Source organism: Neltuma alba, unplaced genomic scaffold, assembly GCF_004799145.2.
Source record: "Neltuma alba isolate B1F8T4 unplaced genomic scaffold, ASM479914v2 tig00010452_pilon, whole genome shotgun sequence".
Lineage (NCBI taxonomy): Eukaryota > Viridiplantae > Streptophyta > Magnoliopsida > Fabales > Fabaceae > Neltuma > Neltuma alba.
In genome coordinates, this window is record NW_021635344.1 from 596,728 (window position 1) to 623,561 (window position 26,834).

The window sequence follows — 26,834 nt, forward strand, 5'->3', positions numbered from 1 at the left end:
TTGTTGTATTTTCCCCGCAATTGGTAATATCAATTAACTTTTATACTTTTTCAAATGATTATACCTATTACTGGCCCAATTAAATAATCTCAATCATTATTAAATTTGAAATAAATTGACAAAAGTACGAATTTCTTGTTTCTTTCTATGATTAAATGAATCATATTAAAGCATGTACATTAATATGATATAGGATGTGTTTGAATAGAAACCAAACCATATTTTAAAAATAATTTTATGGTATAAAAAATAAACATGTGAGAAAAGTTTTATTTCAGTCTACGTAAAAATATTTTTAAAAAATACTTTTGTGAGTAACGAAATGCTCCTATAATATTCTTCTATATGTGAAAGAAAGATGCATTCCCCCTCTCATGATAATATAGAAATATATGATCAAGTAATCATGGTTGAGATAACTAACTAATTAATTTTATGTATATGGAATAGAAATAGCTCTTTCATTCCCTATTTCTCTAGAAATAATCCACGTTTTATTTTAACCCCTCATAAATCTTCCAAAAATAAACATATAAGGCCATATTTTATACCATAAAATGAATATAGATAATGAGTTTTAGTTATCATTATCCTATATTTAATACATAAAGCAGAACAACCGAAGAAAAACAGCTACAATAAAACAGCAACAAAACGAGACTAAGCAAAACAGCCATATTATCCAATTCCTGAACAATTTCCTTGATTTTAGTTCAATCAATTGAAAGATCTCGAAATAATTGAAAAACTTTGCCATGCCACTTTATCTAATGATTTGCTATGAATTGTTCTTAATAGTTCTTCACAATCCATTTCAATACTAATATTATAACCAGAAAATTTATCACAGTTAAGTAGAGCAAATTTAAGAGCAATGCACTAATCCATTTAGTTATGTCTCCATTTGTATTATTGTTGGCTTGATGATAAAAAAATGTTACTGAATTTATTAATTACTAACTCTGGTCATTGATTATAAAATTTTAAGTCATTTCATCTCTTATATTGTTAATTTTTTTTTCCCAATCTAATTTAACTTATTTATAAACTAATATACAATATAATGTTATGCATAGATATTTTAGAGAAATGATGTCACGTATGTTAATTTATTTAATTTCTTAAATCTATCTAAATTAATTAAGTAGCTCTTATATTAATATTCCATGAAATATGACAGGATTGGGATCATTTTACCCCATCACCCTTTCTCTCTAAGAAAGCCAATGACAATGGAGGATGGCATGAAGACAATGGCTCTTTGGTCTGGTTTTCTCCAAGTCATGGAGAACTTCTTTATCTTCTTCTTAGATATGGACAACGAGTTCTTCATATACAAATCTTTTTAAATTATAAATGGGCATATTATTAATTAAAGATGATATCATTTTTTTTTAAGGATAACTGTTTTCTGATTGGAGACGATTCTATTCGAAGCACTGTTTAGCATTAAATGTGAGGCACCTCTCATAGTGGGAATCCAAACTTCAGTTTGTCATGTTGTGAAGGACTAAATTCTTTCGTTATACTTAACTCCTATTAGTAGATGATATCATGGGTTTGTGGGTATGACAAACCAACTTTTAACCACTTTGATCACTTTCAATTCCACAAGGACCAGAAGGAATGTCTGTTATGTGGGCTCAAGTTGCCCGTTCAAAGTCAACGAACTTGATCAACCCCCTCCCCCCAAAACTTTTGGGCTAGCCATGCTTGGGCCGTGCTCACCCATGGGCCTAAGTAGGCACACCATCGAATTCTTTAGAGGGTAGGTCCATGGAAATCATTAGGTTAGTAATGAAAAGTAGCCAGCGTCTTTTCCCAACGATAGAAAATAACAAGAAGTCAAGAACAAATAACGGAGAGGAACACATTCATTGATCAAAGAGCAACATTCTCGTACAACAATTTTACCTCAACTTCAATTTACAAAATGCATTTGGAATAACAGTCATTTTTGTAAACCGTGAGCATCGCTCACGTTCACATGGAAACCAGTTTAGAAGCTCATTTTTTAACTCATCCCCTCGTCCAAATTTAAATTTAGATTTTATTTTTTTAAAATAATTATTTTAATGGATAAAAATCTCAAATAAAGATAATTTTTTAATTATTAATTTTTTTAAAATAAATTTTATTTTAAAAATAATTAATTAAAAATATTAATTTTGAACGGTCTAAAGAGGATGAGTCTTGGATACCCATCTTAAACCGGATCCCATTTACATGCTCTAACATGAAGCAAGTAATGCGAAGGAATGTTACAATGAATATCCATGTATTTTGAAGTATAAATAAATGAATTTTATATAATAAAAACTCATAACTTATGATGAATATACCGATCAAAGTCTATTTAATAATCTTTCAAATATTCAAGATATTCTAATTTTTCATTTTAAAGTAAATATAATTACATTCGAATACTTAACCTTTAATAAAGTATGCTATTCGATATTTCTTTTTTTTTTTTTAGGGCCCTATATTGAGGATTTTTAAATAAAACATGAGTCAAATGGTTAGTCTACTTTAAACTTAGGAATTGTGCTTAAGCTGATACATACAATCAACCAACCAAAAATTGTTTAAAAGGGGGTAGTATATATGTTCACTTATTGGCGAGAATCTGCACGCATTATCCATATATGGCTACCTCCGATCTTTGATATAAGAGTTTGTTTGATTTTTATTTTGGTCATAAATATAATATTCTAATCCATTTTGTCTATCATATTTACTCATTTTTTTAAGCTAGTCATTATAATAATAGTTGTTCTAATCAATATACTTGATTAACAAAGACATTTTAGAAAAGATAACATATATTTGTTACAAATAACTAATGTAATTAATTTTCTTAATTTATTCAAATTAGTCAACTAGTTCTTATAGTAAGAACTGGAAGTAGTAATACAAAAGACAAAACACTCAAATATATAGTGATGAATACACACACACACACACAATATGTTCACTTCTTGTTTGACACATAACACGTATCATTAAGTGTTATATAAGCTGTTAATTAAGTGATTATTTAAGCATATTATATTATAATTAAGAAATACTCCTCTGGTCTTATTTATAAGGCACTTCCAGTATATTTCACATAGACCAAAGAAAACTTTAAATTTCATTAACTCTCATTTAAAATTTAATGACTTTCCAACTCTATCCCTATTTAATATACATTATATCTCATATAAACAAAGTCAAAACAATAATAAATGAGGGTTAAAATTGTACATCCATACAAAAAAATTTTCTCAGTATCTTATAAATAGGATCAGAAAGCACTTTCTCTTTCTGTGTTATAAATAGGACTAGAGGAGTAGTGTTTATGTAGAGAAATTATCTGATTCTCATGTGCAGAAACGTTAGGCTGCGAAGATTCCTCGTCCGTACTTCGTTTCATGAACAACATTAATTAATTTGTCCTCCTCCGATGCGAACTTCGCCTAACTTTTTGATGATTTGGCTGTGATAATTAAATTAAGTGCTTAGTTAATCAAAGAACTCTTTTCTTAATTAAATTATACATGTTCCATACATGTGTCTATTTCCCTTTTTTTTTTTCCTTGCCAGAATATTTGTCTATTTCTAATTTCTACAATAATAATAATGTTTCGTCAGCATGAAAAGGAATCACCTTTAATATATAATTAATGGGATTCATTTTTTGGACTCATGTGTATGTCATTGCTTTTTATTCTGCATGTGATTAAGTAATACTTCTAACCTATAATTAATATATATATATGTGTGTGTGTGTGTGTGTGTATTCTCTTTAGGCTTGTAATGATGATCCATAAAGGCAACGTTAATACTTATCCAATTCTAAATACAAAAGCTAGTTAGGGAGTTAATTTTAATTCTAACTATAAGATCTTAATCCATTTTACCCATATATTTATCATTTTTACCAAACTAGTTTATGTAATTTATAAAATAATAAATAATTCAATGTTAGACAAGAATATTTTAGGGAGATCAAATCACATATATTATAATTAAGCAATTTATTTAACTTTATTAATCTTTCCAAATTAATTAAGTAGGTTTTATATTAATATTAAGAATAGAATGAGAATAATGATGATTATAGTTACTTCCTAATCTAGTCCTAAATGCATCACCTCGTTGATGATCTGGTTTGACATTAAATATACAACTTTGATCCAATTATCTCTTTCATTTAATATTTTTCTTATATTATCATAAATTTAAGACTTCAATACACTTTGTCTCCTGAATTTGTAATATTTTATTGCCAAACTATTCCTTTTAATTCACATATTGAAGAAGGAGGTATGGCCAAGCTATTATATATGAGGATAATTTTCATTGCAAATTATTAAAGGGGTATTTAATAAAAATCAACACATATTTTTTAACAAATAACTAGCTCAAGTAATTTTTTTAATCTCCATAAATAAATTATCTAACTCCTACTTTTAGGACACAAAGGATTATTAATAAAGTTGTCATATTGAGATGGTAGGATTTACTAAGTAAACGCTTTTCATAATTATATGATTTGTATTATTATTATTAACTAAGTGGACTAATTTTTTCATCAGCAATTATTAGAGAGAATCTAAATGCATTCATATCATTGTCGTGTTTTTGTGTCTGTCTTTTTTCGGCCATGGTATCTTTCACGGGTCATATATGTATTCCATAGAGATGACACCTATCATCAATTAAGTGTTATATAAACTTTTAATTAAATGATTATCTGATCCAAATATAAATAGGTAACTCAACTTACTTTCTTAATCTCTTCAAACTAATTAACTGGCTCTTATAATTAGGACCGGAGGTAGTATTAATTAAGAGATGGTGATTATGTACAGAAAAATTAAACTAAATTTTCATCAGGGAAAGACGTTTATTGATCCCTCATATGTTGTACATGTAATAAATTGTCTCTTATATTGCATTATGTTGTAAATGATATATTGCTTCTATTGCTTATTATAAACTTCAAATAACTAAACTAAATAAAAAAAGTTGGTTAAAATTGATTAAAAATAATAAATATGTAAAAAATGTAACTTATTTTCTTAAAAAATATCTTCATTTCTGTGGGATGGGAGAGAGAACGGGGAAAAAATAAAATAGATGAAAGAGATATAACTAATTAGAGGTAATAAAAAAATACATTAAATATTCAGACATTTCTCAAATGAAGCTTATAAAAATGATCATACTTTAACCATTTAAAAAATTGAATCTTATAAATAGAACCGGACGGAGTGAAGGTAGATAGCGTTAAATCATAAGTTATGAATGTTATACTAAATTATACTGCTGAGAACATTATATTATTATTTATCACTTGCTAGACATTTTATACATCAATATATTGGGAAAAAGTAAATATAAACGTTGATGTGTTCAATAAAGTCTTTCTTAATACAAGGATAAATAATAAGTCATATTGTTTTGAAGCACGACATTGTAACAGCCTGCATCATCAGATCAGGAAGTGATTTGTATATTGGTTCAATAGATTAATATAATTTAAAATAATGATGATAAAAATATTTAATTTCTCAAATCTCTTGTAAATTTTTAATTTTCAACTTGATTATTATTCAAACGTTTATTATGAACGTGATTGTTTCATTTGTATATGGACTAAAAAATTTAAATGACTCCAAGTCTCACGTATTGCCAAAATGGTAGATGACAGAGGTGACATCTAATGGAGACAAAAATTATTCCACAATAATAAAATACACTCTTCAGCTCCACAAAAACAGAGGTGACATCTAATGGTACTTAAGACATTTTTTATTGACCTGTTAGTCTGTTTATTTTTCATGATACGGGAAATTATTTGAATTACCTTGCAATAAGTTATTAAGTATAATGGTTATTCAATAATAATTCACTTGCAAGGATTTTAGTGTAGGCCTTATAATTTTTGTATTGCCTTGATCAAATCCTATTAAATTAAAAATAGAAATAAATTAAATAATCTTCTTAAAAATTTAATTATTAGTCTATAATTTCGCTCAAAACACGCCCCCCACACCTAATCATTTCTGGTATTAATAAATTGCACTATTCAGTTAAAAGGAAGAAAACATCGTTGCATAGAATTTAATGTTAAATTGTAAATTAAAATATAAATCTCTTAGCAATCATTTTTTTAATCTGGAGTATGAGTAATAAATTACTTCGGCTGCATAATCACTCTTTTATGCGTGTATGTATTTGTTTATTTTTCATTGGGCACCCATCTTTTTCATTATATATATATATTTTATAAATAATTGGGGCTCTTTAAAATAATTATAATACCACTTCATTTAACCTAAACTATATGCACTTTGTTAAGGAAAAAAACCAAAAGAAAACTACACGCATTTTCCTGACATATGTTGTGTATATATGGTTTGAGGTAATTAGCAAACTGTTAATGGCTTATTCTTAACATTGATTTTCAAAGATGTTTTTTGACCAAGATTTTCAAAGATGTTCAAATTTCAATCCTTAGATGTTATATTCCTTCTGTCCTTAATATAGAACCTAATTATTAAATTAATTTTGATCCTAAATATAAGATATATTTCTCATATTTATTAATTTTTTTGTAAATTATACTTTTTGATACTACCTCAATCATAATCTAGTAGAAGAGGATAGTAAGAAATATGATTATAGTGTTTTAGAAAAAACATATTATATTTCTTATAATTAACTAACTTACATATTATATTTCTTATAATTAACTAATTTATCTTACTTTTTTAATCTAATCAAATTAGTTACATTAAGAAGCGAAGGAGTATTATCCAATTAATTATAAATAAATAATCCACCACCCTAGAGAAGAATCAGGAATACGTAATATTCTTTGAGTATACAACATATATACTACCTCCGGTCCTTAATATAAGACCTCATTTGATTTTTATTTTGATATTAAATATAAGACCCTAATCAACTTTGTCTCTCATATTTATGTATTTTTTCCTAAAGTAGTCCTTCTAATAATGGTAGTTGTAGTCAATACACTTGATTAATAAGGATATCTTAGGAAAAACAACACATATTTATTACAAATAACTAACTTAACTTATTTCCTCAATCTCCTCAAATTAGTCAACTAGCTCTTATAATTAGGATTGGAGGTAGTATTACATATATTGGAATCCTATTGGCCGGAATCATATATATATATATATAATTTGATTTTCGTTTCTTTTCTACAATAATTCAAGCCACACACACAGACATATTAAAGAGACGGAAAGCTAGCATTAGGGTTTCAATCCGTCAACTATTCATCTGCCAAACAAACCCTAAAAACCCTAACTACTTTTTTCACTAACGAAAAAGCCTTATACAAATGAATTAATTCATTTGTATAAGGCTTTTTCGTTAGTGAAAAAAGTAGCTGGGGACTTGTGTGTGTGAGCGCGTGTACGAATATTTTGAAATCAGATTGAAATCGAAACTAATTAACTGGTGTGTTGGTCCGATCTAAAGGTATCTGATATGAAAAAAGAAAAATCTAGCTGGGGTGAAATACAAATCATAATTTTAAAATTTAATTGATGTACAATATTATAGTTTTTTTTTATTTTTCCAAAAAAAAATCTATTACGTGCATCCAATAATTGATAGTGAACGTGGACACTCGTTGGGTCATATGATATATAATCTCACATAAATGATAGGATCATTTCCAAATATCGCTAACTAATCATGAGCTGTTCTGCCTTAATTACGCATTACTATTACACTTGTGACTATTAATTTATTATATTATTCCCTGTCCTTTCAATTATACTTGTAAATAAATATATAATATGAGATATTATTCATAATGTATAGACAAATTACATATATAAACCTCATATCTTTAAAAAAAAAATGAAGAAGGCGCTATATCTATACAGATAGATAGATATATAGCTTAGAACTAGCTTTTGACGAATTAAGAGGACTATATATATGTGTGTATATATATTTATCAAAGAAAGTTTTGGTAAGTTGGGACTTAAAGGTTCACAAAGGCCAAGCTATGCTTCTAGGCTCAGAAAGTGCTTACAAAAGTGCATATAGATTGTCCACCAATAAGGTCTCATATTAGCAGTAGGATTCAAGCTCATGACTTTATGAGTTATGAACCGACTTTTTATCAAAGCAAGAGGACTATATATTAACATTCTTAATTATATTGCTTTCCAGCAAATCTGGAATACCAGAGTTGGCTAATGCAAATCAAATAACATGTATCTATAGAAGGTGAAAATGATGCCCAAAGGCCAAAGACGTGTGATTGTTATTCTTTTTAATATGATATATATCTAATTAAATAGACTTACGTTTGCATCAATGAAAATTATCTATTTCAAACCACACGTTTCACTCTAGACATTTTCTTTATCATTAATTAAAATTTGAAAATTAACTCACCTCCTGACATTTATAATTTATTATTTTTCTTAAACGAGCCATCAGTTGGAAAGTGGAAACCAGCTTGCCGTGGAAACACCAAATTCAGTCTTGTTGGGGAAAAAAGGAAAAAAAGAAGAAGAAAACATTGTATAATATTTATTATATTACTTTTGTATGATTATCTATTATGCTAATATTAAAAAATATTAATTATTTTTAATGATTATTTATTAATAAAGACAAATTTTATTTCATTCTCTCTATTCAGTACCGACTCTTTTTTTGGGTGTCATGAGGATAGCACTTTGAAACATCAGTTCCAAAATGTTTATGTTTCAATTTCAAGTTTTGACAGGTTAAATGAAACTCTTGTACCTACATGTATTAATGGAACAACCTTTATACTTCCGGAGCAAATTTCTATTAAAAAAAAAAACTTTCCGGGACAAATTTGCACTTTAAAAATTGTCGCGATTTTAAATTTTTATGGTAAATTTATACTAAAAAAAACATCTGAGTGCCTGAGACAAATTTGCACCTTAATATTTAAAAAAAAAAAGAGAGAGAGAGAGAGAGAAAGAGCAAGAGAAAAGGGGAAAAAATAACATTATTTATCATTATCCATCACCGACACTGTGAAACAAACTTTTACATTATCATATTTAGCTCTTTGAAAGTGAAAAAGCTACCAAATGATGAAGGCACTGTTTGTCAGGACACCCTAAAAACCTCATTTATTTTCTACAGATCAAGCTATTCAGAAAAGGGGACAGAAAGCAGGTGGTTTCAACTTCTCAACCACAAATCTGCCAAACAGATCCTTAAAAAAAAAATCCAGCTTTTGCGAGTGACCATGTTATAAACAGTACACACAGTCTTTTGCTGGGAAAAAAAACCCTAATACAAACAAACTTGATCCATATATAAACATCGTTTGGTGTGGATGGTCTAAGAAGATGGTCGACATCACAGGCGTTACGTACGTTGTATAAACACAGAACAGGACACTTATATAGCAACATACACTTGACAACTTGAGCTGCTGTGCGTGTGTGTGAGCATACATATATATATATATATATAAACATTTTACTGTGAAGTATATTTCTTTTCAAGTTCTGAAGCCTTCGGCTGCTTGATTATTTTGGAACTTGTTATTTCTTCACATGAAAGATTTAAAGGCTGAGCGTAGGTTTCCCACAAGATCCTCCAGAGTCATGCAAAATTCTGAATCCATCTGTACAGTATAACAAAAAATCTCGCTCTTTAATAACTATAGAGAGAATACAGTAATATTGCAAGATATATAATTACTACTTGTAGCTAACTCTCTCAGCCCCCTCGTTGCTCGAATCTCAATGAAGGTAGTAAATTTTGTCCATATGAGCATTATATATATGCATATATATATATATATAATATTCTTGAGGAGGACGTTAATATTATGAAGCTTCATAATGAAGGTATAGTAAAGCTCACGGACGGGAATAAAAAGTTTTGAACCATAAAGTTGCTAGAGAATGTGAGTTAGGCAAACTATACGAGAATGAGTTGGATCTTGTCTCATATTCATTAGGTAAATATAAAATAAAAGCCAGTTGCAGTGCACGGGGACTTAACCTATATGTAATGTTTAACGCCGGCAAGTTTTCTTTTTCTTTTTTTTCCAAGCAGTCACAAAACACCTATTTTAACCATTATTTGGTATATTCAGAAAATATGAACTTTCAAAATCTACAGCAAACTGAAATTAATGTACATGGAAATATGTCTAATTAAATCAAATAGTCGTTTTATTGTGTGACTCCTTTATTATTTTCACCTATTAATTAATTAATAAAGGTGAAGAAATATGTACAATTACCTGAGCAATAATTGTGATATCAAGAGCAGAACTCCCAAAAGTCATGGCACTACTATTGGTGACTGTTAAATGAAGATCTTCTATCACACCTATTGCTTTCTCCAGAACTCCTTTGATTTTCTCACAGTGAATTCTTATGAGAACGCTTCTTTCACAGAGCCTTGCTTCGATTTCTGGGAGCACTGTCTCGTCGAAGGAAGACGATCCTGCTCCACCAGAATCTGAAGAAGAGTCAGAATTTTCTGCTGCTTCAGAAGGAAGAAAATGAGATTTCCTCACAATCACCACAGATTCCACTGTTTTTGCCTTTGTTTGTTCTTCCTCAAGAATCCTCACTTTCTCTTGCAGTTGCTTCATGTACTTTATAGCATCTCCAAGCACAGAAGCTTTGTCCATCTGTTTTGATAAATTCAAATTCAATAACCAGCTTGTTTGACAGTAAATAAGAAGGAAAAATTTTGAATTAATACAAAGCAGCCTTTTTATTAGGGTTTCTGATAGGGCTGAGAGGGAAGGTGTTTTGACGTGAAACAGCAAGGAACGGATCATTTCATTTGAAAAGTTATTGAGAAGAGGTCTTTGTGTCTGCATTTTATTTTAGTCCTTTCATAATTATTATTAGTATTATTATCTTTATTCTTCAAATCATACTGAGAAGGTTCAGATTTAAATTTAAGGCCTTATTCGATATAAAAATGAAAAACAATTATAAATAAAAAGAATCATCTTATTGCAAACAAATATAAGTTTTACTTCATTTTATTGGAGTTGTCAAACAAAGATTAATCAGAAAAAAATTTAAAATAATCTAGTTTACGAAAAAGTAGATCTGGATTTCGAGGTAGCCGGTGCCTTCTATTTTATTTGTATAGATGCATATAAACCACCCACTTACACAAGAGAGTTGGCCATATAAGATTCAAAGCAATTTTGTTACATATCAAAGCAATTTAGTAGTTTTCCATGTGGTGGGATCCATAATCTGAATTGGTAGGCGTACAGTAGCCTACCTAAACAAATTCAGAACTTAACAATACAAATTAATTATCAGTAAACAAGTAAAACAAATAATCCCTTCGGTTTAGATTCCATAACTTTTAAGAGAGGTTTCAATATTGTCATGTTTCAATATATCAACCATTCATTGCATTTAAGTATTGTCTCACTCAAATGAAAAACTGCAATTTTAGATAGAATAAAACTAAAAGCTCACTGTATAAAATCCATAACATATTCATTTAATTCTTAATATAAGACCCATTTAATTAGTCTGATTAGATTAAGATAGTTAACTAAATTAGTTAATAATAATAAAAATAGAATGTTTGTCTTAAACACCATAATCATCTTTCTTAATATCCTCCCTCCCTCCTTCTTCTACTTGAGGGAGTATCAATAGCGTAATTTGAAGAAAATAGGTTTTATATTTAGGACTAAGAGTTACTCCACAATTATTTCATAAATTAAGAACTGGAGGAGTATATCTCTTTGATTTATTCATTTGTTTTGCAGATCTGTTGAAAGTTTTTGGTGCAGAACATATATCAGGTTATAAAAAATTCAAAAATCATCAGATTAGGGATGTTTTTACCTTCTTAAGACCAGGAACAAGGGCAGACAAAGCAATGAACCTCTGGCTAAGCTTCTCTCTTCGTTTCCTCTCAGCAATGATGTGGTCCTGCACTGGTTGAGAAACTCTACTATTATTAGGAATCATGGCCCCAATCTTCCTGGCCTGATCTAATTGGCTTGTCGTCTTGAACCCATAGTTCGGATTCCCCAAGGATTGTTGAGACATCAAAACATGATCAGCAACATTATTGGCGCCATTGACTTCTGGAGACAATAATATTGTCTCATCCTTATTGTTATCGGTCTTCCCCATGAATCCCATGTGATTTATGTAGTCCTGGTTCACAAAGGAAAGATGGTTTGGACACGAAGAAGCAAATTGCAGCTGGTCTGATGATGTCTGATGATCTGGACTCTCATGAGTATTGGGACTCCAACATGATGAAGTGTTGCTGGTTTTGATCTGCTTTGTGGGTCTTTCATTAAAGGAAGAATTTTGCATGCAACTGATTTTGGGATTAAGGTCTGAGTTCATATTATTACAGTAAGAATGTTGCTGTAATAAGGTCTCTCCAAAAGCAGAAGTGGTTATGGGTAGTAAGGTTGGATCCTCATAAGCGTTCAAGTGCCATTCATGAAGATAACTAGGATCCTCCATTGTTATTCCCTGCAAACAGGAAAAAGAAATCACATTAATTAATTGTACGGAGTCGTCTAAACTGGAGCCAGAACTTCTGCGGCTTCGAAATACATGAAAAGTAGATATGGGGATCTGTGCATTAGGAAAAGGAAAAACTGTTGTGTTATGAATAGTAAAACTTTATAGACTTTTTCACATTTTATATCGATATTGATGGTTTCACCAAAATAACATATCTCTGTTAATTCTTTTGTAATTGAAACTTCTTCTTTGTTAGAAACTTGAAAAAGTCCTGTCAACAGATATTTGAGTTGATCGGTTACTTGTATTTATTTGTGAGCAACATATATAGGATCGTCCAATAGTTTATCTCTTGGAGTTTTTGCCTTGTTTTCCAACTAAACACCAAGTTTCAAACCATCCATTATAAGTAGAGAAGCTAAAAATCTTACCATTTGATCAGGTAACCCTCTAATGGGTGAAATCTCCATCTTCGAACTCCTTTATGCAATTAAAAGAGAATAATTTCCTGCAGAAAGAAGTCAAGAATCAACAGAACACAGGCCATCAGCTCGTTCTGTGGTTCTCAAAATATACCTTTCAAACAAACATAAACACAAGCCCGTGGAAGACTAAAAGCACCCACATGCACATTCAACCATTCCCAGATATTAGAAGTATGCTGCGAGAGGTACAGAAGATAATTGGCTTACTCGTTAAACGAAATCGAAGCTGTCCGACGTACGTCCTCTCAGAAGCTGCGCTGTGCAGATGCTTAATTCAACCTCTCGTTTTGGTCTGAGACCTTCTTATATGTCATATACCTGAATTGAATTCCAACTTTGAACAGTGAGAATTATGTGGGGGGTGATGTGAAAGGGCTTAGGGAAGCAAAGATGCCTACCAAGATATGTATTTTGAAAGCGATTCACTAGAGATGTATAGCGATTTCGTATATATGATTGAGGGTCGCTTTTGAGATGACAAATTTCTAATACCCCACCTTTTGTCGTTTTGAGGACTTTGTGGAGTTCTTCACCAACCAGTCATTCAATTTTTCTTTTTTTTTTAAAGAAAATTAATGATTGTTTTTTGCTAATGAAAAGACTCATTCTTTAGATTTATGGTTCCTCTCCCTCCACCACCTCTGATCTACGTGCTAAAGGCTATATTATTTGCCTAATTTCTCATTTTCACTACGGTCCTTCATTCATACGTTACTTTCTCTTCCCTCGGGTCTAAAATATAATATAGGAGTTAGACTATGTTCTCAATTCATTTTTTTTTTTCAAATTTATAGTCGTTTTACAAAGCATCCTATTTCACATATTAAAGGAAATTCTTATTAAAAGTAGTTTCAATACGCATTATTAAAAAGCGTATTTTAAGAAAATCAATATATATTTATAAAAGCTAACTTAACTAATTTTTTAAAATATTTTAAAATGAATTATTTAATTATTATATTAAGGATCTGAGATAGTATTTAATACTTCCTCTAGTACTAACTATAGGAGATAGATAACTAGGAAATAGAGCTTAATAATTTGCAATGAAATTTATCTCATATAAAACTTTTCTTTAATACGTGATTAGTTTGTAAAAAAAAAAAAAATTTCGGAGACAATGTATCGAAATCTTCAATTTAAAACTGAAAAAAACATATCCCCATAATCTAACTCTTACATATATGATCAAGAGAGTACAACCCGAAGAGGGTACTACCCAAATAGATTTAACTACTCATGGATTCAAAGAAACTCTACTAACATGAGATATATATACATATATGTGTGTAATCAATCCATAGTTCTACATACCTAAGAGAAATTATTGGGTCCGTCAAGGGACAAAAGCTTTTGCAAGAAAATAGATGTTAATTTCATACTTTTGTTAGACATATTGTTCATACTATAAATAATAGGATTTGTTATATATGTCATTTGATATATTAATTTGTTGATTACTAAATCTTGATCGCATTTACTCGATCTCCAAGTCTCCATGTGTGAACCGTGACATCCAATTCAGAAAAATAAAATACAATCAATCATGTTACCTCCTAACTAATTTTATATAATTTTCCAAACGATACGGTGAGAGAGGGAAAAAAGAAATTACTTGGCAAACCAGAGAACACTACGTGTATGAATATATGATCAACGTCTTTCGTAAAATAATCATAATTTTTGGTGTCATTATTGTAAGTGCCTCATCTCAATAATTCTAGTTTAAAAAAATGCCCAACTTTAATTAATCTAATGTTGAAATCATCATTTGCCATACCACTGAGTGGTTGGTTCAAGTGACCTGATACATTTTTGCCCCCAGTTATAGTTTGTTTGGATAAGGATAAAAGCCAAAAAAACAAAAAAAAGAAAATGAGAGAGGAAGAAGACATACATGAGGAAAAAAGTAAGGAGAAGATGTTTTCTCTTCTTTTTTTGGATAAACATGAAAAATATACTGAAAAAAGTGATTAATTTCATAATGACAATAATACTTATATGAATAAAATATGAACCCACGCTTCTTTCCTCTGTTATTTGGAATGATTTTATTGGAAAGGAAGTTTTTCCTTAATTACAAATTTAACAGTTTGGCGGGGTAAGTTGAGTTCAACGACTCACTAGAACTAGAACATACCTTAAAACACAAATAGTATTAATAGAAATACTTATAATTTGACCACTAATAAGATTCTCCATCGACAGTAACATTTATACTTATGTCTCCTTGAGATATAGGTCATTTAAGTTGCATCCTTGTGAACTAAACCAATTTTCATTGACTGAAAAGCAAGTTTTTTCCTTTGAAATCTCTGAAAAATATGTAATGTGGCCCTTATATATATTTTCCTTTATTCTCCCCTTGTTATTTTTTCTTGCTATCCAAATAGGGTATTATCGTTTTTACCCCTCCTATTTTCTCTTATAGTTTCTTTTCCCTTCTTATTTTTCTCTCTATCCAAACATATAAGGTTTACAAAAGAAGTTCTAAGTTCGAGTCTTGTGCATGGAAAAAAATGCCACTAGCAGTATCTTACATTCATGTGGTTGAACTTGACTGGATCTGAGTAAATCTGGCTCAATAATATTAACTTTTGAAAACCAATTGGTATTATCAATTCAATTATCTTCCGATTGGATTTCTTAAAGCAATAACGAGATCCATTTTTAACATAAATTGGTCATAGATCAATGACTTGTGATTCTATGTATGATGAGTTGTAATGCCAACAAATATATATATTCGTATCAAATCATTCCAACAGTGTAAATAAATCTTTAAATGTTCTTGTGACCTTGGACTTTCCACGTCCATTACGCGGCTTGGTCGTCAATTTTCAAACCTGTACAGTATAAAAACTTGGATTTCAAATTCCACGAAGATACACTACTATTAGCTCATTTGGTATATATAGTTGCAAAATAAAATAAAATAAAATGAGAAGAAGAATGGAATATGAAGAAAAAGTTGATTAATTTTATGAGAATGTATCCTTTAAAAAATTATTTAAAAAAAAACAAAGAAGATCACAAAAAAGAGGCTATCACTACTATAAAAAAGAGTTTTTATGACGCCAATTTACGGAGGTTATTAGAAAAAAAATTATAAAAAATTATGACGGTGGCATTTCTGTAATTATAAGTATACTTTTAAAGACAGTTATTTAAAAAACCCCGTTAAAAGTATTTTTTTACAGCGGTTTTACCGCCATAAAAAATACACCGCCGTAAAAAATACTTTTAACATCAGTTTTTAAATAACCACCATAAAAATTAAAGTCTATCATAATTTTAAAATCCATTGCGTGATAGTTTTTACTTTTCAGAGTTAGAGCTCATAGTCCCCTATTACCGTCTTCACACGATTTTCTCCCTCCTCCTACCTTTGTCGGCGTTTATCCTTTGCTTCTATCACCTCCACCACGTTCTTCCATCACCGTCGTTGTCACTGTCGCTGTTGCCATCGCCATCGCCATCGCCTCATCCTCTTCATTCTTATTTGTGAGTTTTTCACCTCCATTCTTTCTGTGAATTTCATAGTTTTTGTAGTTTAATATGATTATTTTCTTTGGTTAAAAATATGATGTTTAATCTGGGTTTGAAGAGATCTGATTTTTAATCAGATCTCAGTATTTGATTTTATTAGACTTGAGTATTTGATTTTATCTTTATTAAATCTTAGTGGCTTTGATCTGGTAGCTGAAGGTGAAGCTAAATGGTGTTATTACGGCAAGAAAGAATCTACGTTTGTTCCATCAAAATGCTTTTAACTGGTAAGAGATTATTGGTTAATTGATTTTCAGATCCTTTCCTTTGAGGCTTTGTTTTCCCGTTCCCTAATCAACAAGGTGAAACGTAGACTTGAAAGGAAAAAAAAAACATTTTTCATGGTAGTTATTTATATAACTGCCGTGAAAAGTCATTTACTACAGCGGTTCTTAAACCGCCGTGAAATCCTCTACATTTTATGTCGATGGCATAGACGTCGCTCTCAAAACCGTCGTAAAAAGCTCATTTTAACTGCCGTTAAATGTTTTTTTTTGGTAGCAGTGTATAATGAGAAGGAATAGATTTGTGGATATAAGAATTATAGGTTGTTTAATAGGTAGAATCAATGGAACAAGTATAATAAAGGAATGAAAGAAAGGAAAGATGCTGGCAGATCTGGTCTTCATCGGAGAAGTTAATTAAGGTCAAAGCATGGATATTAGTATTCATCGTATCAATGGAATATAGGTTGTACGATTTTGTTAGACCAATAGTAGAATCACCACTTGCTGCTATGCAAACCTATAGTAATTAATTAATTAATAATTTATAATGAATAGAATGACTACTTGAGATTTAATTATTAAATCGTACAAATTCTTTGTTAGATTTATTTTATTAGTTTTTGTTTTCATGCTTTTTTACTTCAATAAGGATATACTGTTATGAAAGGTCAATTTATCTCCATAGTTTTACCTAAATAAGTTAGATACTTAACCTTATATACTTCATGTATTTTTTTAATGGTTAAAATATGCGTTTATTCCTTTAATTTATACAATATTTTATTTTAGTTCTTTAATTATAAAAAGTATATTTTTCTCCTTTAACACTAAAACTATTAACAAAAAATAATGATATTGAGATATCAAATTAAATGTTAATATATCAAGTTTAATTTTCAAAATAACTGCAATTGTTATAAAAAATATCATTTAAGATTAATGATTTTAGGGTTAAAAAGACTTAAAATATATTTTTTAAAGTTAAAAGGCCAAAGTCAAAGCTTGTATAATATTAAAGAACTAATAGTATATTCTAATCTTTTTTAATTAAACTAGTGCAAGTGAATTTTCTGTTTTGGAATAAATTAACAGTGTTGATACTATCCTTATACTCTACTTGGATGGGAAGAAAGTTAGTAGGAAAAAAAAAGGATGGGAGAAAATAGAGATAAGTGTTGTCATTCCTCTTGCTTAGATAGGTGAGAGAAAATAGGAAGGAAAGAAAATGAACAAATATCCAAATGACTAAAATATCTTTATCAAAATATAGCATATTTAAAATTAAATCAAATTAAATATTGCAATAAGAAAATTATACTAACATTAGCATCATCAGATAATTTAAAATCAAGTTATTTGGTTTATTTATTTTTTCATATTATTATATTGTAAAACCAAATAATTTAATGAAAATATTGTTTTAAGATAAAAAATAAAAATTGAATTATTTTTTAACTATAGTAAAAGAAAATAAATAAGGAGAGGGAGAGAGATGAGGGGCAATCACAAAAATCTTTTTTGTTTCCTTTCCCAAATCATTCCATATATGAAGATAAAATTTGAAGAGAAAATGAAACATGGGATCCGCCTTATTTTGTCCCCCACTTTTGCTTCCTCCCACATTTTTTCTCCCATCTAAGTAAGGAAAAAATCATTAATTCTTGTTTTTCTTTTTAGTTTTCTGTCATGGCTAATTTTCTCCCAACCCAAGCAAGGGGTTAGCCCTGATTGATTGCGGATGATACCCCAAAAGTCAACCGAAGAAAGAGTTAGTTACTCAATAAATTATGAATAAAATACAGATATTCTTTTAAATTTTTAAGTCTAAAGACATGAATTTTTGGATGCCATAAGAATGCAAAGTTTTATGATTTATTACCAAAAATTAATATTAAACAACAACAGAAGGAGAAGAAGATATCGCATATATATTTGATTTATATGTTGCAAACATATAATATTTTTCCATAAATGTAAGACCCCTTTTGTGTTTAATTTAGACTATAAAATGGTTTTTTATACCAGCACTATAAAATGGGTTTTACATTTATAATTAGAGGATTATTTAATAAGTAGAATCAAACCATTTGGTACTGGATAAGTACTTTAGATGTCAAAATGCTCATAAAAATTCTAAAAAATGCAAAAATGTCACAGCCATTTATTTAAGCACATATTCCGTATTTTTTAATTATGGGCCCTACATCTGTTCACGTTCTCAATATTAAAGAATGTTTACTTAAATTAACGGAATTGACATTTAAGCATTTTTGGGGGAATTTTTATATTCATTTTTGTATCTAAGTGAACATTATAATGCTAGGCGTGCTTTGGTGAATACTTCTTAAGTAGATTTGCGTCTTAATCCTTTTACTTAACATAACTATATAATACTATCTTCTAGTACTAAATTAATTTTTTAATATTATAATGTTTAATTGAAAGTTGTTCTGGAATATTTTTTTTACAGCATTCATACAAATTCAAACTCAAAAGTTTGTTCTTATTTTATTAGTTTTTTATTTCATGCTTTTGATCGCAGTTCCCAAAGTAAAATATTACTATTTAAGGTTAGGTTTTTTTAAAAATATTTTTATGTAAGAAAAACTTTAGATACTTAAACTTATATGCTTAGTATTATTTTTAATTAAAATATGAAAACTGAATTTTAAATTTTAAAATAAATTAAAATAAATATTAATAATAAAAATATAATTTTTATAGATAATAAAAATATAGTTATGCTTATAAGATAAATTATAAATAAAACACATATCAAAATTTTTCTAATTAAGAAATATTTTGTGATACTTAAGTTTAGTTTTCCTTATTTTATAGATATTGACGTTGTGGAAGACAAGTGTAAATTGACATGGTGAGAAGTAGCTAGTGAACTTACGAGATGGATAAGGTTTGGTGAATATATAAGTAACAAAACATAGACTTAATATTTTTAGAATTGTAATCTGATTGACATCAAACAACTTTTTTAAATTTTTTTAACGTGATAAGTAAGCCAAGAGTGAGCCCTCGTTGCTATGCTAACCTAGCCAGTAATGAATGATAAATTAATAAAAAAAACAAATAATATGCCTTAGCTTGTTGAGATATATATTGTATAATAATAACCAACTAAAATCGCACAAAACGCAATGTGGGACGGATTTTTTTTCATATAACCAATACGTTTCAAAAAGTTTTGATAGATTCGCATCTTTTTAAGAATTTTCTTGGCCTTTGAGCCTGTGGGGAGTGTGTGTGTGTGTTAAGGAATAAATCATATTATTTATAATTTGTTTATATTATGAATTTTTTAATGTCATACAGATATTGCTTTGACCATCCATATCCATATCACAACTAAATCACAGTTTGTTTCAACTTTTTCAACCTTAATTCACCTAATTCATTCATTCAGGATAACATTATACTCACACCACATCATCTTTATATGTCACATATTGTCATATGATAGGGTTAATTAAGTTTTTTTAATATCAATTCTACTTAACATATGTGACACTCTATGAACTCAAGATATGAGTTACTGATGTAATGTATATATGTATCTAGTACTCATCTAATCCTATTTATAAAGTAGAGAGAAAATATTTTTTATTTGTGAGTCACATTATTAAATTTTTAATTTATCCTTCATTTATTATTATATAGATTGTTATTTGAGAAACTAATCTGACAGTCCTTATACTTTTACCAAATTTTAGATAAGGTTTTTATAGTTTTTTTCTTCCTTCTATTAGATCCCCATTGTTTGTTATGCAAGAGGAGATAAAGAAAACAATAGTGGTGGGAAGAGAGAGTGCGCGAAGTGAGAGAGAGATGATGGTGTTTGTTTGGAAGGAAACTTGCAAAGTATAAAAATAATAAAGTTAGAAATTTATTAAATTTTAAGACAGAATTAATAATATCTAAAGTTTTTCTTGATTTTAGTCAAACCTGTTAGAAGTAACTTATAAATAATATCAAAAGAATAATAATTAATTAATAACAAGCCAGCTGTCCCACTTATTGAGGTGTCTACAAGCCAGCGAAGGGATTAGTTACCGGGTCTGCCGGTGGATACCTTGATGTTTCATTAAAAAAAAGAATAATAATTAATTAATAACAAAACTCTTCTAACCTACTAAGTTACTAACTTACCATCATGATAGGTAGCATATATTGCCTGCTATACAAATTACAAAATGCTAATTAGAGCTTCTGCCTATCAATCTAACATATTTCAGAATAATGCAACCAAGTAAGTAAGGCCTAATCTTTTTTGAGCTTAGTATTTAAAATAATTGTTACCACCAAGTGCTTTCAAATATATAGATGGGTGAGACTGTGATCTTCGAATCTACTTTTAAAAAAATTCGGTTTGAGATTGATGCTACATTGAGTTATTTAAGTTATCTCGATATTTTTATATGTCTAAACCGCACATCAATACCATTACATGTAAGAAGAATTTACGTTGTAATCGTGATGTCCATTCTAATTTCAATTGCATATTGAAAAAGAATCTCCATTCCATGCTCCAATTTTTTCCTATCACTCTTTAAAATTGATATTTTATTAATTCCACATTTCCTGAAGTTTATTATACTAATTTTAGTTGTATAATTTTTTTCATTTTATATAATTAAATTTTAACTAAAGATTTATGGTTGTTGGGAAGAAGAAAAAACCTCCCAGCCTATTCTGGTTCTTCTCGTGTAATATGTGCCGGACCAATTTACGTCATCTTACCTTTCTTGATAAGTTACCAAATCATTTTTTGTTTTAGCCATTGAAAATATTATAAATATTTAATACCTTATTCCAACTTCACAAGCAAAATATATTAAATTCAGGATTTCAATTTTCAATTAAACGTACATCTTTTATTTTAAATAATGAATTAACTTTAAAATAACTAATTGTTTTTCAATACCTTTATTGCCGCAATCACCATCATGCCATTGATCAGAGAATTTTTAATTTCATTTTATTGAAATCATCATCATGTCATTAATCAGTATATTTTCTTAATATTAATTCTATTGTCATGAATAATATTGACGCGCTTTTCAAAAGATTAATTAAATCCGGTTTGTCGTGAAAACATGTTTTAATTATGATTTGTTAGCTTATTTTAAGATATTAATTGGTTTAAAATGACTAAACTTATTTGAGAAATTCATGTAGTGTCTCCTCGCTTTATTAAGGCACCAAATCAATCAATCAGTTATATATATATATATATATATATCTGTGTGTGTATAAATAATATAACAATACTAATGATACAGTGTCAACTCTCAGTGAATAAAATTAATTAAAACTCCCATAAAAAAATAATTAAAACTATGGCGGCAGAAGGATTGGAGAACATATCTTTGTTTTTTTTAAAAATAATTTTATCGATAAAATGTTTAATATTTTTAGTTAATAAAATAATGCAATAAGACTTAACCAACAACAATCAAAATAGCTAGTGGACATTCATTAAGAAAACTAATAATAATAATAATTATTCAATTGGGAAAAAGGGAAAATGGGACCTCATTTCAGACCTGACAAGCACATCTTACTATCTTATTTTCCTTCTCTATTTGTACGATCAAATTACATCATTATATTTTTATATATCAATTAAGCTGATTTAACTCATTTATGTCTTAAACTTACTTTCGTTTTTTTCAGTTCTCCACTTATTTAAAATTAAACGTCATTTACAACAAGTCATTTCATACATTAAAAAAATCAATATATCAGAAAAATATTAAATGTATCTCAATTTTATAATTATTTTATAAATAGAAATAAATCACTCACTATAGAAAATTTTGTCTTATAAATAAAAGCGAAGATAGTAATATAAATGCATGGGACAATAGCTCACAAAATCAAGTTAAAAAATTAAAAAAGGAGCGTATTACAATTAATTAAGACGATTCTACATTGATTTTTAAATTTTATCTTCTTTTGAATAATATTTTTTGAATTACATTATATAAATATAATTCCCCAAACAGTGGAGAAAACATAATCACGGTCCACTGATATCAATCAATAAGAAGTAGTATACATTCATAGGAAGTATACCCAATTATAAGTTATAAATTAATTATTTGGCCAAAAAAATAATTATGTGATAACTTTTTTTTAAAATATCATGTAATGCCTGGCCCACATATTTTCCTTAAAACATGCTTCGACCTCCATTTGGAAATATATATATATATATATATATATATATATTCGACTTCCCTTAAAACAAGCTAAGTGGGGTGAGATTGTCGGCAGAGACATTATATATATGCCAAGTTGTTCCAATTTGAAAATTATTATTTAAGAGTCTCGTTGAATTAAAACTTAAAATAATTCAAATTAGTTGTTAATAAAAACAAAGAAAAGAAAAGATACTTGAGTATATTCCAGGGTCACGACTTATTTGGGTCCGTCAATTATATTAACTATCATATTATAATCTGATGGTATTAAGATGAATTACAAATTTGTTTTTTAAAATAAACAAATTTAATTTACCACAACACTATTCGATTATAATCTAATAGTTAATATTATATTAACTCTTATCCTTAATATAAATGCTTGTAAGTAGTTGTTTTTTTTTTTGGTCAAAAAATGCTTGTAAGTAGTTGAATTTGCTTCTAAATATAAAACTTTGATTTAATTTATCTCTCATATTTATCTTTTTTTTTTCTGAACTAATTTATCTAATTATAAATTAATATATAATTTAATATTATATAGAAAAGTATTTTAAAGAAATTATATCACATTTGTTATAATTAACCTATTTGACCTTTTTAATTTATCCAAAATAACCAGTTTTTCACATTAAGAACCAGAGGTAGTACCTAATATGTCTTAATTAATTAAATTGAAGGAGTTCACTTGAGAAAATCCAAATTCAGGACATGTATATTCCTGAGTAGTTCCTTGATTCTTTATTAAGGAATATTGATCATCAGGTTGTGATTTAAATATTTAATGATGTTAAGAGATTACAAATTGATTTTTGAAAAACAAATTAAGATAATTTACCACTTAGATCATGCTTTAATGATTAATATCCGTTGGAGCTATTGAGGGAGCCCACTGGACATATATCCCATTTTCTGATAAAAAAATTAGTTAAATAAAAAAACATGTGTCCTTTTACTTTGATAAACACACGAAATTTAGTCTATTTATCATCATCTTCTTGATTAATTAGTCCAAAAGTTTCTACTCTTAACATGAGAGATCATTCGAAACAGACGACAGTATATCAAGTAATAATATATGGTAGGAGGTGTGAAAAGTTTTTCAAACTTGAGCGTAAAATATGACCACTATGATTAAATTACTAGCTTTAATTTGGAAATCTCTTCATTAGAAAATTAGTTAAAGTCGAGGCTAGTATATATATGCTCTTCCTGGAATACTACTTTATATATAATTGTGTCGTACAATATGATAGAGATCATAAGAAAATTCAGACATATCAATTGATTTGAATTGTTAAGTTAGAATTATTTCATTAGTGATTAGGTATTGAATTTTAATTTTGGTCTTCAAGAATAGGTTGGATAGTTTAAAAAAGGGTTCTTGAAGACCTCTTCCTTTGTATTTTCTTTTGGCAAGTAATGTAATCCTAACCATCATATCAATGTTTTATATATGATTGAATTGGTGCATGTAGAATGATTTTTAAAAAAAACGTTGGTGAATTGGATTCAGAAACTCAATAGGGTTTTGAACAAATTTATGGTTCAAATATCCCTTACAAACACATAATAAATAATCTATGAGTTCCTCACATCGATCGTGAAATTGAAAAATGAAATAAAACAATATCGTTTTAATCATGAGAAATCTTCCTTCTCTTGTTATTAAATTTAAACCATAAGCTATATTTAGACAAAATATTTGGCAAAGCATACTTTCCTTAAAATTTGTTTGAAGCTATATACATGTAATTTTTTATATTATTATATACATATAATATTAAATTTAATGAAAATATTAATTCTTTCTTTATTTGTTCACATTAAAATGATTATTCTCCTTTTTTTCCTATATAAATAAAAAGAACATAAGAGTGTCACCGTACCCAAAAAGCACATATAAAGCCATATTTTTATTCATAAAATTTAATTTAATTATATTGTCTTATAACATAAGTAAATAAACTACATCTGAAAATAATTAGATAAGATGATCCTAAAATCTTATTTTCTTCTAAAATAAAGGAAAATATACATCTTAGAGATATCCAAATTAAATTTCTGACAAGAAATAATCCTTATTAACATTAAATTGAATAAATAATCTCTAAAATGGTGTCCCATATCCCAGCGCATCCCCTATAATAAATAGGACTTAAAGGCAACTAGATGGTATGTGTGATTTCTTATATTGCAAGAAACACCATGTATACCCAGCTAGGTTGTGAATTATAAAATTTTATATAAATTTATTAGATATGTAGATTATATAGGGTTTTGAATTTTGACCATGAACTTGTCATCTATTTTCCACGCATGCTCCCTCCCTGCCCCACCCTAAAATACACACATAATCTACGCTAGGTTTTTGTTAATGTCAAGGGTAGTCCAAAGGTCTTCTGTTTGATTGCTTCTTCAATTGTAACTTGAGCTTCATGGCACCATACAGGGCCACAATAGCCAATAACAAAATAATTAGAGATAATTATAATTTAACATCATATCAATCACAATCTTAGCTTCTATTCTATCCCAAGGTCTGTGAATTTATCTTTTCAAAGTTTTTGATACTTATGTTGAGATATGAAATACAGACTTTATGTGTTTTGATTTTGAACGGTATGATGAGTTTGTGTTGTAAAGTTGACTGCGAACTTTGAACTATGATATGACATTGACAGTAATTAATATTATTGTATTGAATAATTGAGAATTGCAGAGATATGGTAATTATATGATTTCTAATATAAGAGTTAGTTGAAAATAATATTTAGTTGTATATAAGCTGTTCATACCAAGATGGGACCGGGACAGGACAGGATGTGCAACGGCCTCATCCCGTCTCGTCCCGTCCCAGGATATATATATATTATTTTAAAATTTTTGTCATAGATTATTTTTGTTTATCTATTCTAACAATAAAAAAAATAAATATTAAGTTTTAAAAAGTAAATAAAATTGACATCTTTAATAAGTTTTTCATTTTGGTGTTTAAAAAAAGAGAAAAATGTTTTTAAAAATGTAATTTCAACAAGCTTCAATCAATATGATATGAGAATGCATTTTTGTCAACATATGTTTAGACTTAATTGGAATCAGATAATGACCTCCACATGTAACATTTACTTTGAAAAATTTTGAAACGTGAAAAAGAAAAACAAGTTTAAGTAATACATTTCTACTTATCAAAACTAAAAAATAGCATGATTATTTTGGCAACTAAATCAAATATTCACTACTATTACTTAATTACATGTTGTTTGGATACTTAAAACTATATTTCGAAGGGCATAGGACTTTGGTTAATTACTTTTGGTATAAAAAAAATTAAAATCAAAATAGTGATATGATTTTTTTGAATGAAAAACTTTAAAAAAAAATCATGCGGGACGTCTCAGTCCCGTCTTGCCCAATTGGAATCGAGATGGCTTTGGGATGGGACGGGACACAAGATGGGGTCATCCCAATCCGATCTTGTCCCGTGAATACCTCTACTGCATATAAGATTTTAATTTACTTTGTTAGCCAAATTTATAATTTTTTTTCAAAATATCCTTATTAATTGCAAAGGACTTCCATCTAGCCAAAGGGTGATTTCAATGCATATGATTAAAAATAATAGTTTGAGAAGGTTAGCACACATTTGTTACAAATAACCAAATTAATTAATTTTTTTTAGTATCCTCAAATAGTTTTATAGATCTTATATTATTAAGGATTGAGAAATTTTGCATCATTTTTAGAATTGATGGGTAAAATTAAGGATGTTCAAAGGTAAGGTTTGGTTTGGTTTGGTATGGTTTTAAAACAGAAACTGAACCAAACCAAATCAATTGG

At 28.5% G+C, this 26,834-nt stretch overlaps 1 protein-coding gene across 1 annotated transcript; it reads right to left on the reverse strand.

Annotated features, from left to right (window-relative positions):
• Nucleotides 1-9,091: 9,091 nt before the first annotated feature.
• Nucleotides 9,092-13,297, reverse strand: LOC114756696 (transcription factor bHLH18-like). The gene is made up of 5 exons (XM_028945637.1): nucleotides 13,208-13,297; nucleotides 12,947-13,023; nucleotides 11,874-12,521; nucleotides 10,283-10,678; nucleotides 9,092-9,655 (listed from the first exon to the last, which is right to left on the reverse strand). Exons 2-5 carry the CDS (start codon nucleotides 12,983-12,985, stop codon nucleotides 9,581-9,583), a joined length of 1,158 nt encoding a protein of 385 aa, XP_028801470.1. The 5' UTR covers nucleotides 12,986-13,023; nucleotides 13,208-13,297; the 3' UTR covers nucleotides 9,092-9,580.
• Between the last annotated feature and the right edge of the window lie 13,537 nt (nucleotides 13,298-26,834).

Bases quoted from the DNA above. Each gene is read 5' to 3' on its own strand.
- LOC114756696 (XM_028945637.1), bottom strand. From the start codon at position 12,985: ATGGAGATTTCACCCATTAGAGGGTTACCTGATCAAATG. The intron at 12,522-12,946 runs GTAAGATTTTTA...TCCTGTTTGCAG, and splicing joins GAGGGTTACCTGATCAAATG to GGAATAACAATGGAGGATCC. The intron at 9,656-10,282 runs GTAATTGTACAT...TATACTGTACAG, and splicing joins ATATCACAATTATTGCTCAG to ATGGATTCAGAATTTTGCAT.